Here is a 13127-nt window from a genome sequence, read left to right as displayed (position 1 = left end):
GCCTAGTCAACCCCTATCAAAGCCCATCAAATGACCCAGCCCGCTCCCCCCTCCCACTCACCCATTCAACCCTCCCTCCCTCCCAACCGACCCCCCGTTCACAGTTTTCTCCTCTTAAAATAATATTAATAATCATTAGCATAATAATCACGTATCACATATGCAAATTGAATGGGTTATTGTTGTTTCCAATGATGATTTGTTGAAAAAAGTGCTTGTTTGATTCCATTGACACAAAAAGGAACAGCAAGGAGTGGAGTAGAAGAGTGGTGACTTGTTTTTTTTGTTTTTCTTTAAATGAAAAATCACTTCAGCAACAGCGTGATGAAAAGATCACCGACTGGCGTTCATTGCATTCTGAAACAGACAGCCGCAACAGCGATGCGCAGTTACTTCTGGGTAGAATTTTGTCTAAGCTGCGTCTTTTCTACGGCCAAACTGGCGCACACAAGCAGAGGAGGTCACGGTTATGTAGATTTTCTCAACTGACAAAACGACGGTCAGCAACGCTTAAACTTCCTCTTCACTTAAGAGCGTACAGTGCGAGCACCACGGGCTGAACTCTGCTACAATTCACACGAACTCGTGTACATGTGGCTCTCAAAAGAAATGTGGATGTCTTCACATTGACACAACAGTACCATAATCTCGACAAAGCTACACGCAGTAGAAACCAAACACCATGTATTGTAATTTGTTGTTCTGACAAGTAAAAAAAAACACAAAAACAAAATCAAAGCTTTGTAGTCTCAAAGTACACCTGTAAAAACTGTGCTAATTGCATCTCATAATACAAAGTCTTATTACACAATTTTGCCTATTTTCCTGAGTTAATACGTTTCTTGTAACAGACAATATATACTTTTTTTTGCCATTTGAATTCTGGGCCTTTCCCTGCCACAAATGTTATTATTGAAATCATCAACATTATTCATTATTACTTTACAATGGTATGATGATTGGTAAAACACAAGGGTACAGAAAAAGATGAAAAAAAAAACAAGCAAGTTTATAGCTACCCTCTAAATGTTTTAAATTACATTTAAATCTACGGTACGTTCATATCAAAACCACTACTCTTAAACAAAAATTAAGCGACTACATAATAAAAATGAGAATATTTTAAAAAATTGCATTTGAGGCCATGGAAGACCCTCCCTGGTCATTTTTGTATTAACATTTAATGGCAGTGTTTAAAAAACAAACTTTGCTACAAGAACAAAATTAGGATGGGTATAGGGACCGTATGGACAGTAACAGAACAGCTCCCTACTGGATTCACCTCGTTTGACCCTTATCTGAAACTTTGGCTTGTCGGGGTTTTTGATCCTGTACTCACTGGCTCACTGACGTCAGCTAACAAACTGGTATACCCTGAGAATTCTGACACTGGAGTCCGTATTCGGTGGTCGACCTCTGTCCCAGGATCATTGCCATAGCTCAGAGGGGTCCGCCGACCTGACTTGAACTGGGAGCCAAAGGCTTGGGCGAAGTTCTCAATCTGGTATGTGGTTTCTTTAGGGGGATTCAGTGGGGACAGGTCGGGGTAGGTGGAGCCATTGGTGGGTGCAGCGCTCCCTCCAGCTTTGGGCTGCTGCCCCTTGGAGCCCTCTGCCGAGGCAGTAAGTTCCTGGGGAGGTAGGTTGAAGGTGCCGGGGGAATGCTGCTTCTCCAACTGTTCAGTCAGCTCCTGAGATGGAGTCAGCTGCTGGTGGCTAGTAGATTCCAAGCTGAGGTGGTAGCCTGTCTGGGAGGGGGAGCCAACAAGCATGCCATAGTGGGACTTGGAGGACGATGAAGAGGAGGTTGATGAAGGGGCAACAATGGGCAGCGGGGAGGAGACCGCAGGAGGGTAGCCACAATCCAGGGGGGACGCGGCGTACACGTGTTTGTCAGAGAACAGGGGCCCTGTGGGACTGGAGCTGCTGGACAGGAGTGGGAAAGGACCTGTGGGGCCAAGACTGGGGAAGGGTCCACTATGGCTGGTGCGTTCCAGGGCCTGCAGGAGGAACTTTGAGTACTCGCTCATCACTGCTGTTTTGTCACCACCATTGGGCGAGTCATCCTCCAACTCTGGGGTAACAGGAGCTGCTGGCTGGAGGTCTACGTGGTGTGGGTGGTCTGACAAGTCGAAAGTCACATCATGGTGGTGTGTTCCCTCTGGCTTATGGCTATAATGATCTAACAGGCTTTGCAGTACCTCATCTGGAATGCCCGACTTATCGTGCTTGAGTTCCAGCGGCGAGGAGTCCAGCATGGCCAGCGTGGGTTCAGGCCCCAGGGAGCCCTGGATTACACTGCTGCCCTGGGGTGCCATGTGCAGCGAGCTGGCTCCATAGTCATTGTTAACCGCATGGAGGTAGCGCCGCTTTTTGACAAACTGCATTGCATCGTCATAGTTGCTGCTGGTGGTGGGCCCCGGCTTGTTGCCCCCTGGTCCCTGGAGTAGAGCCATATTATCAAGGCCAGAAGCCTCCACATGATCCATGGAGCCAGGCTTCTGGCCCAACAGCTTCTGTCCATCGGCACCATCTTCCAGAGAGAGAAGACCCTTGTCAAGTCCCTTGCGGCCAGCTTTTTTAAAGACCAATTTGGGGGTACGTCCCTGCATGGTGGGGTCAGAGCCTGAGGGGTGCTCCATGCCATAGTCCTGCAGGCCCAGGTCACGGGCCATCCCCCCAGAAGATGAGGTTGCTGCCCCAGAGGCATTCTTCTTCCTCTTGCGCTCACTGCCTTCGCTGTTTTTGGACTTTGCCCTCTTGCGTCCGGAGGTGGTAGAGTTTCCCTGAGTGAGTGAATAGCTGCCCTGGCCTAGCTCCGCTTCGCTGAGCTCCAGCATGCTTGGGTCTAGGCCCTTCTTTATGGCTTCTCCACAAGTCCGTTTGTGCTTCAGTAACCGGTCTGTTCTTGAGAAAAACTAAAACAGAACAAAATGGGCTCAGTATCCTCTGGATGGACAGAAGCAGTTTTAAAATCAAAATCATATTTCATTTTTTTAAAGAGAAGATATATTGCTACTCTATATGGCCACTGAAATTCACAAGACATTTTATTCCCTATCCTCTTCTGACACAACTAATCCCATTGAGGCAGAGCAGTTTAAGGGGCTTAAGTGTGGAAAGTACAGACAAAATTTAGAATTGCCCACATGCTACTGATGATGTTGGTAACTCATGCCTAGTATTCAATACAGGATCGACGAAAATATATACAAAGAAAAAGAGCAAATGACATATAAAAGAAACAGTTGCAAACAACTTAGTAAACAGATTACAAAGTGCCTACTTGTTGGCAGGTGTCGCAGCGATATGGCTTCTCGCCACTGTGTGTCCTTTTGTGCCGCTCCATATGGTACTTCTGGATAAAGCGCATGTTACACTGGTCACAGCTGAAAGGCTTCTCTCCTGCAAAAGACAGCAGTGACAGCGTCAGGGCTTCTGTCACACACATTTACAGACTAATACTTCTCTATACTATACTTTCAAGTGCAGAAACTCACCACTGTGGATCTTTTCATGCCGCTGTAGCAGGTACTTCTGAATGAAGCTCATGTTACACTGACTGCACCGGAAAGGCCTCTCACCTGTGCAATCAAGAGTACAACCATCCGCTCACCACATTAATAAAAGCCCAGCCTGTCCCCCAACTATGACGATATGGTCACAATGACACTGAGCCTGTGGCATATTGCCGAGGGCATGAATATGTGTCACAATCCCACCCATTAAACTGGCTTGCTAACCAGTTAAACCATATTAAAAGGCATGCTGGAGAAACTGTTCTGCGTTCTACATTTAGAACAGCAGAGGCTCTAATTCAGAAAACAAAATGAGCACAAAACAAGGGAAATGACTTAAAATAAGATGAGGTTATAAAAAAAGCTGAATTTTCCTTTAAATCATTTACGAGTTCAGGTTCAAAGAGTCCAATGAGGAATTCCCAGCAAAGGGAATGACTAAGACATCCAGAAATACATGAGTAACCATTGAGTCATCCCTGGCTTCAGTGATTGTCTGGTTTTAAATAAGATCCTGAGAACTCAGTGAGGATAAGAATGCAATGTTCATCAACAGAAACCTTATTTTGCTATTGCTTTGTCAAACTTTGATAACATAGCTTTACACCCAGCTGCACATTGATTCTCTGGAAATGAATATGAGTCTGCATACTTCATTCAAACTTGTCAGCACAATTATGTTACAAAGCAAAGAGAAACAGACACTGCCTGATTTAGCTTTCCCTGTGCTGATTAAACATGCCCTCTCTGCATCTCATGTGGCCTGATTTTTATCATTTACAATTAATCTCATCAAAGTGAGCATTAAGTTTTAACTGCGAGGCATACATGTAATAGTTTAGGAAGTTATGAGGGAAAAACATAGCAGTGAAAGTCTTTTACCTGTGTGTATGAGCACGTGTCTACGCAGGTGGTAGGAGCTACGGAAGGCAGCATTACAGTGCTCACAGATATGTGGTTTCGAGTTGGGGGACAGGCAGGCCCCATCAGCATCCAACATCATGGCCTACAAGGAGAAAATCATGAGTACAAGAGTACAAGTACAATTCTGACGGTGTAAGACCATTCTTAACGTGCAAAACACTGATTCTTGGTGTAGTGAAGGAGATGAGGACATGGTAAAGGATCTACCTTTGCAGCATCATTGCGTTTCCTTCGAGCTTTGCCTCCCTGTCCATCGCCGTTGCTCCTCCGGCCTCTTCTACCTGAGGACTCTTTTGGCTCTTTACCTGGTCTTACAGGCATCTAAGGGTAAAAATAAGTACGCCACAATGAATAAATGGCACTTACAGGGAACAATCACTTACAGAAGTGTAAATAAAAGGGTCTATAGGTGTAAATCTGCAAATGAATTCATCAGAAAAAAAAGCCTGCCCCTTCTCACCGGTTCTCCGAGGGAACGAACATTGCTGAGGCTGAGGTCATGCAGGAGCATGTTCTGGTGATTTTGGTGGTGGTTGCCGAAAGACATATCTGTCATGTCGGTACCACTCTTCCCCGCGCCCCCTCCAGCACAGTTCACCCCTACTCCTCCACCCCCGCCATAGAGGGGCATACGGTAATCCAGCTCACTTAGTCGCTCTTGCTTAATGCCCATGCTGTGGAGGAAGCCCCCTGTGTTCGCAGCGGCAGTGCCCTGGTGTTCTGGAGGCGAGTCTCGCTCTTTCTTCAGGATCATCTCCTGGGGAAGCTCGCCCATAACAGACTGGGAGGCCAGCCGTGTAAAGCTGGTGACTGGGGGCAAGTGGCTGAACATAAGCATACCTGGTGCAAAATTGGGGTCCATGCCTCCGTTACGCAAAAATTCATTGCCTAACTTGTCTTGGATAATACTCATGGTGGTGATTTTGCTTTGTGCAGGGGAGAAGGAGGGTAAATAATCTACAGAGGAATGCAGGAGCAGAATATCCTAAAAGAGAGGACAGACAGAAAGCTGTGTTATGCATTGATGATTACAGACATGAAAAAGCATACAAATCAAACTTCCACATTTTGTTCTGAGTCTTCATTATAACATCTCATCGGTGATCAGCCTTCCCAGTTAAGTAAACTCTATCACAGCTAGAAAGTAGGGCTCCAACTGACAATCATTTCCATTAATCTCTTGATTATTTCCACAAAATGACAAAAAAGGTGCGGAAAATACACTGACCCACAATCCAAACTAATATTAAGTTTAGCGTCATCGAGGACTAAATAAATAAATAAAACACCCACATTTCAACAACATAGTCTTCTCACTGTCTTGTGTGCACTACAATGACGACTGAACTGGCTACAGCAAGTTATTGTGTATCTTAATGAATACATTGCAAAACACTTTTATGTGAAATTAAAGTCAAACGGTTGTGCAGCAAGTTTACCTATTAATATATAGTATTCCCGTATCATAACTTTAAGAGTACCTTAGAAGTGATAATACTCTATATACTGTGCATGTTACTAACAAAATCAGGTGCAGGTCATTTTAAGTCTTTATTATAACAGCTTAGCCAGTGAGCTACGATTTAAATACTAAAAAAAAGGTCTAATCATTACAATGGAGTGAATCCCACATCAAACTAAAATGAACAAAGTTAAGATAGGCATCTGAGAATGATTATAAAAGTATCCAACATTCATCAAATATAAAATTACAGAAGATAAATTAATGCACTTATTGTGTGTCTAGGTAAATCTGATAAAAAGCACCAGAAAACATAGATTAAAGGTGAACACCATCAAAGCTCAGTGCTGTATGAGGGTTTAATGAAGTGGCTTTAAAGTAAAAATTGTGAAGCTTTGCACTCTAACAAAGTACAAGTTTTAGCACTGAAAGGTTTCAATAGATTATCTTCCATATAAGAAGAAAAAAAAAACATCTAAGATTTCATCTGCAATATTTAATCCATCTCACGCATTGTTCTACATTTAGCACCACATGTGACTTGGATTGTAGCCAAAATAAAAATCTGTGTAGTAGCTGGATAGCTTTTTAGACAGACATCCCCATTGTTTTCTCACTTTGATGCATGCTGGATCGCACTACTTGCCATCTTTGACTAATAACACAGCGTGAACGCAAAAGCTGGGAGCATTGGATGCAATATTGGCAAATTAATCGGTTCAGTTCACTTGCCTAAAACAAACGATATTTAGGTCAAATCCAGCCAGACATTTCAGTGATTTTAAGCAGGCGCAGTCGGGTGACTAAATGGGACGTGTGTCTAAACACGTACGGAGGGAAGGACGACCGGAGTGAGAATTTATTGTTTAGTCTAGACCAGCTGACCATTTGGCTACGCGACGCTGCATTCAACACAGAGCGGATGAGCTTTTGTGATGCATAATAGTTAGCCAGCTAGTTAGCACAGTTAGCTAACTGGCTAGCCACAATGAAACAATCAACGCATCTTTGCGTCCTCAATCAAAACAATCGTTTAAGAGGCTACAGAAACCATAATCGGGCACACAAACACAGTCACAACAACACTCGACGTTAAGATGCCTGAAATAACCACATTTGTAGTAAATTATTTCCAACTATTCGTTATAAGCAATCGCATGTTACCTTGAGATGCTATCAAGCTAGCTAACGCTAAAACAGGACCCATGATTTGATGGCATATATTTACGGTTTACACGGCAATACTTTAAGGGGGCATTCTATAATCGAGTAGCAGGTATTAGCCAAAGAAAAAATACAAGAACGGCCAAAAGGGTGAAATTAAACAGCACATTTGCTTTGAAGTGAGGTCAGCAGCACGAATTGCTCATTCTCCAGTTCCCAGGCTTTGATGACGCTCGTGAAATCAAATCTGTCTGGCTGCGAGCGACGCTGGCGCTCTATTTATTGATAGCTAACTTTAGCTGTAATTACTACCGCATAATGCTTACCGGGATATGTAGCTAGCAAAACATTCCTCGGCGAATGCGGCACACGCGGACTTCATATCTAATGACCGAGCTAAATAAAACTGCACGCTTTGAAGCAGCTGTGTTTATAACAATCAGGCTGCCACGAGCTAGCTAGTTAGCTGCTAGCTGCCCCGACTGAAAACCCGCATTACGGCCCGTGCAACAGAAACAATGATGCTGCCTCTCAGTGCATCTCCCGTCTGCGCCGAGCCACACAATCGTTCGCGTAAATCTCGACAAAGACCGAGCACTCGACACGAATAAAAGTCTGTTTAGTTTTCCACTCACCTACACATGACCGCAGTAGGTTTCAAACGTGCCTATATTCTCTCTGTATTCGCCGCTTTGGGGTTTTATTGCCAAAACATTGTTCTCCGGCGGTCGCTGCTTTCTTCCATCTTGTCCTGGCGCGGGGAATTGTGGGTGTAGCGGACGGGTCGTGAGAGGAGACAGGCGAAGGCTGCAGAGGTGTGAGAGGTCCTACTGGACTGCACAGGCACACAAAAGTAAATACACTTCAGGGACATAGATAGATTAACGTGGCTATTGAAGCAGGGCCCTGCCACAAAGTTTTCCTCTTCTCTGTTTCTTTTAAGACTGTCAGACAGGTATCAGAAACACTGAACACTGCTGATTATTTAGGCTGCATTTTCTACATAAACTATACAAAACAACTGATCAGACCCCTGTGCAATATGACTTCGATGTCAAAAGTTTTGAAACTCAAATTAAGTCACATTTATTTATAAAGCACATGGATTATTCCAGCTCACATTGCAGCGGCCTTCTGCTCTAAACTTTCTCTACAAAAATGTTATTTTTGAAACAGTATCTGTGAATTTTTTGATTGGTATATAAAATACTTTTAAAAATAATAAAAATAAAAGCCGGTCGACCCACTTTCAGCTCATTTTTCTTTCGAGGCTATGTTTTGTTGGCAACATCTCAGGAACTATTAAAGATACAAACTTTAAATTTTCACTGCTGTTTCTCACCGTGCCATTGATTTCAGATACACCACACTGGACATGTTCATTAAATAGTCTCTGATTATAGTGAAATGGAAATATGAACAAAAACTACAGTATAATACATTTTCTAAACCATTTTCAAACTCTATTCTATTTGGACCGAGCAGTATTGTTGTATTTGTGATGCAACTGGTCATACCTGCTCAATCAGTTATGAAAGAAAATACCTTTCATTTTGTGTAGTATTCATATTAAGAAGTGTTTTGTATGTTTTGGTTTGTATTATTGTGACATGTAACTTTATGTGATTCAGAAAATGTTGGTCAGTTGACTTGTGCATTATTATTTTTTTTTAATGAGTGCTCAAAGCTGGGACTTCTCATGATGACTTACATTTCATATTTCAGTTCACCCATCATCACAGAGTATTTGATCACATTTTCAAATATTATGAGGTTTGTATCCTCGATGCGTCCAGAGAGTCTTTCAAACACAGCCCCAAATTTCAAAATGTGTAAAATAAGCTAAAAATGTGTGGATGGGCTGTTTTTGTTTTTTTTTTAATCCTTGAGAAGTACTTGATATAGCTATCTAAAATTTCACAGATACTGTTTTAAATATCCATAGTTTATGCTTAAAAATGTCAGGCAAATCAGAGGTGGTCAAGCAGAAACTGAACTAAGAATCTGATCTGAGATGGAATGAGCCACACTTAAAGCATGTGTTGTGTAATTAAAACAGCAACCCATAAGACATAGCAAAACCTAATACTAAAACATAAACTGCGTAAAAAACAAATACATTTTTAAAAAGTGAAAGATACAACACAATAAAAGATTAATGTCCAGCTCTACTTGGATCAAATGCCGGAGAGAAGAGGTGGGCGATCAGCAGCAACTGAAAAGTCTCAGTAGTTCTGTAGAGGCTCCTTCGTCTCTATTTTTATGCCGAGATCTCAAACGTCAGAGAACCTCTGGTTGGTTGACCTCAGTGCTCTAACTGGGGTACGATGATGTAAGCGTTATGCTAAATAAGATGGCCTCAATCCATTTAAAACCTTAAAAACAAACAAACAAAACAAAAAAATGTTGAAATCAGTCCTGAAATAGTTTGGAAGCCGGTAGAGGGACATTGGTGTTATGGGATCACGTTTCTCTCTTATAACCAATTCATAACAAATACTAAAAAACTAGATTGAAAATGGAGGCCCCAAAGTCAAAAGCCAAAGCAACTAAAGTGATACATTCGTGGTCACTGTCACACAAGTTAGACATTTTGTAATCACTGAAAAAACTTTGAGTACACCTGCAATTTCCAATCAGCCTAACTGCATCAGCACGGTTCTAAAATCATTCGTAAATACCAGGACTTCCTAAGTTTTGAAGATCTGTGCCATCAGCATGTCTGCATCTTGGCTCCACATGGAAAAGAATTGCAAGAAGAACTGAAAAAAAAAGTGTCTGTTAGGCCTCACAACGATTAAAGGACACAGAAAGATTAGCGACAAACTATAAATGAGCTGAAACACAGTTGTAACACTAATCAGGAGTTATAGAATGAGCCATAGTATCATTAATCTGAGCTGCAGTAGCCATCCTCCTGAAACGATGAAACAATCAGTGCACTAATTCCGCAATCTAGCTAAAAAAAACCCACATGGGCAGGAGCTTCTGACTTGGCACAGCAGTTATCAATAGGAACCAGAGTTTCTGTGACAGCTCAGATAAAGCGAAGGACATGGCATATCATCAACCTCTGTGGATGATGTCCAACAAAAAAAAAAAACTCTCTATAAATGTGGAATCCTTCACGCCGAGGAGGACTGAGTCTGTCATCAAAAATAAGGAGGGGCATATGAGAGATAGAAAAAATAAAGTATTTAAATCTCGGTAACAAAAGGTGTTCAGGCTTTTGTTGCATTGAGTTCCTACTGTACAATCTGTATTTTGATTATACATATATATATTATTATACACAATAGCAAATGCAGAAGTAATGCAATTACTCTGAGGTTATATAATGCTGAATCACGTGACTTAGGTTATATTTTGAAGGGGTGTACTCCCTGCTGTTGTATACAGCAAGATTGGATGTTATATCATTGATGTTTTCTGCCAGTCACACTCTGTCATTTAGTGGGGCTCTTCCACAGACTGTAAACTCTTCAAGAAAAAGTTTACCAAGTTAGGCAACATAAGGCCACCTAATAAACCGTTCTAATAGCGTCAGACAATATTTCTTTTTCTCGAGTTGCAATTTGTTGACGCACTTGCTTTGCTGATGTTTCTTGTGAGGATGGGTGCAACTGATGGAATGGTATTTATTTATAGATGAAGCATAGTTTGAAATGTCCTTGAATATTCACATTGATTGTTGCAGTGAATGTTTGGTTTGACTGATGGACCTGCTGTAAGAAATAAGACAGTAATGTGAACTTATTGCTGCATTTAATTATTTAAAGTGTATTGTCCTGACATTGTGCACATTCCCAAATAAAAGGTGGTGGTTGATCCAGCCGTGACACAATCCAGACATGAAGTACAGACTGTGACTCTTACCCTTTTATAACCTGTTTAAGTTTTATTGCAGCACAAGGCGGTGAGTCTCTCTTGGTGGAATGTTGAAATCATGTTCCGTATATTAAACAAACAAACAAAAAGCGTTGATGCGTGATGGAATCACCGTAATGAGAGTGTCCTTTATGAAGCACTACATTTGTGGTTGGTTAGAATTAGATATTTTGATTGATTGCACAATGATTCTTGAGAGCTTTTCTTTTTCCACTGATGCATTTTTCATTTGACATTTAATATCTGAGAGTATAGCTGAGCTCAAAGGGCTTGTTTTTACAATCCTCTATTACAAATCAGCAATCACCCCTGGAGTCATAGAGGAAGGCTTCACCTTAAGCTTAACCATTGTTCATGTAGCACATTTAAAACAACACACGAAGCGCTTTCTGTTTGATATAAGACACCAACATGACAAATTTACACGACTAACAGAAGTAGAAAAGTGCAAATAGTACATTTACTTCTGTTGGTCACTTTAAATGTTAAAGTCATGACCTTATAATATCACAGACAGGCTGACAAATGATTCCCTTTGACCAAGGAAAAGCCTCTTTTAACAGGGAGCTCCAGCAGAACGGGGCTCTGGGAGGGCTGATGTCTGCCTGGACCAGTTACAGTGAGGAGAGTGTTGGGAGAGAAAAGATGAGCAGTAAGAAACAACAAACCTTACCTGACTATGGTTGGTTTTCAGTGCACTGGGTGAGCATCCTCCTACCTTGATGTTTGGCTAATGGGCCCAGAACACCTCCCGAGGACTCAGTGGCATCCCAGGTGAACCCACTGCTGCTTTTTCCACTAATGCTGGCAGATGGTCCACTTGGCGCCCAGTTCTTATCCTTTTTGTTTCGACAACAGCCAGTATCCTTAGTCAGTTCCGGACTTCCATCCTGTCCAGCGGCCTGGTGGTTCGCATAAGATAAGATAAGATAAAATAAGATAAGATGAGCTTTATTTGTCACACACACATTCATACACGGTACAATGTGCAGTGAAATGTATTTAAACAACAAAAGTAAAACAACTATATACAAACAAAAGGTTGGAGCAGGTAGACGGCAGCCGACCTCACCAGCGGCATCTTGTTTCAAAGTACATGGCCACAGAACTGCTGCAACCACCCTACACAAGGAACTTCTCCAGCCAATTTGTTCCGTTTTAGTTCCTGGATCAAATTCTGGTGTTCACACGACTGAATCCTACTACGGCACCACCAGCTCTACGACCAACAGGGCCTGTTGTAAGGTTATGATCAGCTGTGTTGACCTTCATCTTCCTCTCCCAGACTGCACCCAGAAGGCTTGATTCTTTTCTTGCATTTGACCCTTTTTGGTACATTTCATGCTGGTATTTGAGAAACCAGGAGAGAAAGTCTGCTGCTGGACGACCTGGTTGTGCTTCCAGGTGTGGTGCCTTTGGGTGAGGCTGGTCTGTGAATGGCGCTGTAGGGTTGCTGGTGTTTGGGTAAAGGGACACGACGGATCATCTCTACGCCACTGGTTCAGGTTCTTCTAACTGAGAAGAACTTTGTAGATGTCTCTGAAGTATAAAAAAATTAATCAAGAGACTGTTTGGGTTGTTTGCAGTTCAACTGTATACTTAAGGTGTTTTTCCGTCAAGAGCAAACACCTGCTAACAAATCTTTAATCGTTCACTGAATAAATGATGGTTTTCAATTGTAACAGTCTGGTATCAGCATATTAAAGAGCTTAACGCAATAAAAATATGATTTATCAGCCAAATTACTTAGTTTGCTCCATTTAGGCTGACTTTCCAAATCCCTCCCTGCTGTCTGATGTTCCTAGATACAGACTTGTTTTATGTGTGTCTGTATTAAATAAATCAAGTTGTTTTGATGGCAATGAAAAGCCTCTTCATGTCCCCTTAACCATGCAAAGGTTAAAAAAGTCTGCACCTGAAGAGTCATTTTCTGTCGTTAAATATACACTGAGTTCATACTTGTATTGAATGCAATAAAATACAGTTGCCTTGGAAAAAATCTTTATGTGCGGACACTGACTCTCCTCGCTCTTCAGGGACATGGACGGACGGGGGTTAAAAATGAAAGCGATGTCCGGAAGTGGATTAGCATTTGAAGAAATGACAGTTGAGAGATGTGTGAATCACAGAGCAGTAATGAAAAGGTGTAATCTTTTGTAAGGAATTTAGCAA

General features: G+C 42.0%; 1 protein-coding gene across 1 annotated transcript; it reads right to left on the bottom strand.

Moving 5' to 3' along the window:
* Window positions 1-322: 322 nt before the first annotated feature.
* znf281b (zinc finger protein 281b) lies at window positions 323-7827 on the bottom strand. The gene is made up of 7 exons (XM_008300087.1): window positions 7703-7827; window positions 4902-5426; window positions 4649-4762; window positions 4400-4523; window positions 3500-3583; window positions 3286-3404; window positions 323-2917 (listed from the first exon to the last, which is right to left on the bottom strand). Exons 2-7 carry the CDS (start codon window positions 5352-5354, stop codon window positions 1295-1297), a joined length of 2517 nt encoding a protein of 838 aa, XP_008298309.1. The 5' UTR covers window positions 5355-5426; window positions 7703-7827; the 3' UTR covers window positions 323-1294.
* Between the last annotated feature and the right edge of the window lie 5300 nt (window positions 7828-13127).

The sequence above is a fragment of the Stegastes partitus genome, unplaced genomic scaffold (genome assembly GCF_000690725.1).
Source record: "Stegastes partitus isolate 25-593 unplaced genomic scaffold, Stegastes_partitus-1.0.2 Scaffold1497, whole genome shotgun sequence".
In the NCBI taxonomy this organism is placed as follows: Eukaryota; Metazoa; Chordata; class Actinopteri; family Pomacentridae; genus Stegastes; species Stegastes partitus.
This window is presented reverse-complemented; position numbering and strand designations above follow the sequence as displayed.

What these genes read in the sequence shown, in the direction of transcription:
- znf281b (XM_008300087.1), bottom strand. Translation starts at nt 5,354, where the DNA reads ATGAGTATTATCCAAGACAAGTTAGGCAATGAATTTTTGCGTAACGGA. An exon ending in ACACGTGCTCATACACACAG is followed by an intron (nt 3,584 to 4,399) that starts GTAAAAGACTTT and finishes TTGATTGCACAG; the next exon opens with GTGAGAGGCCTTTCCGGTGC. An exon ending in GCTGCGACACCTGCCAACAA is followed by an intron (nt 2,918 to 3,285) that starts GTAGGCACTTTG and finishes GTTCTGTTTTAG; the next exon opens with TTTTTCTCAAGAACAGACCG.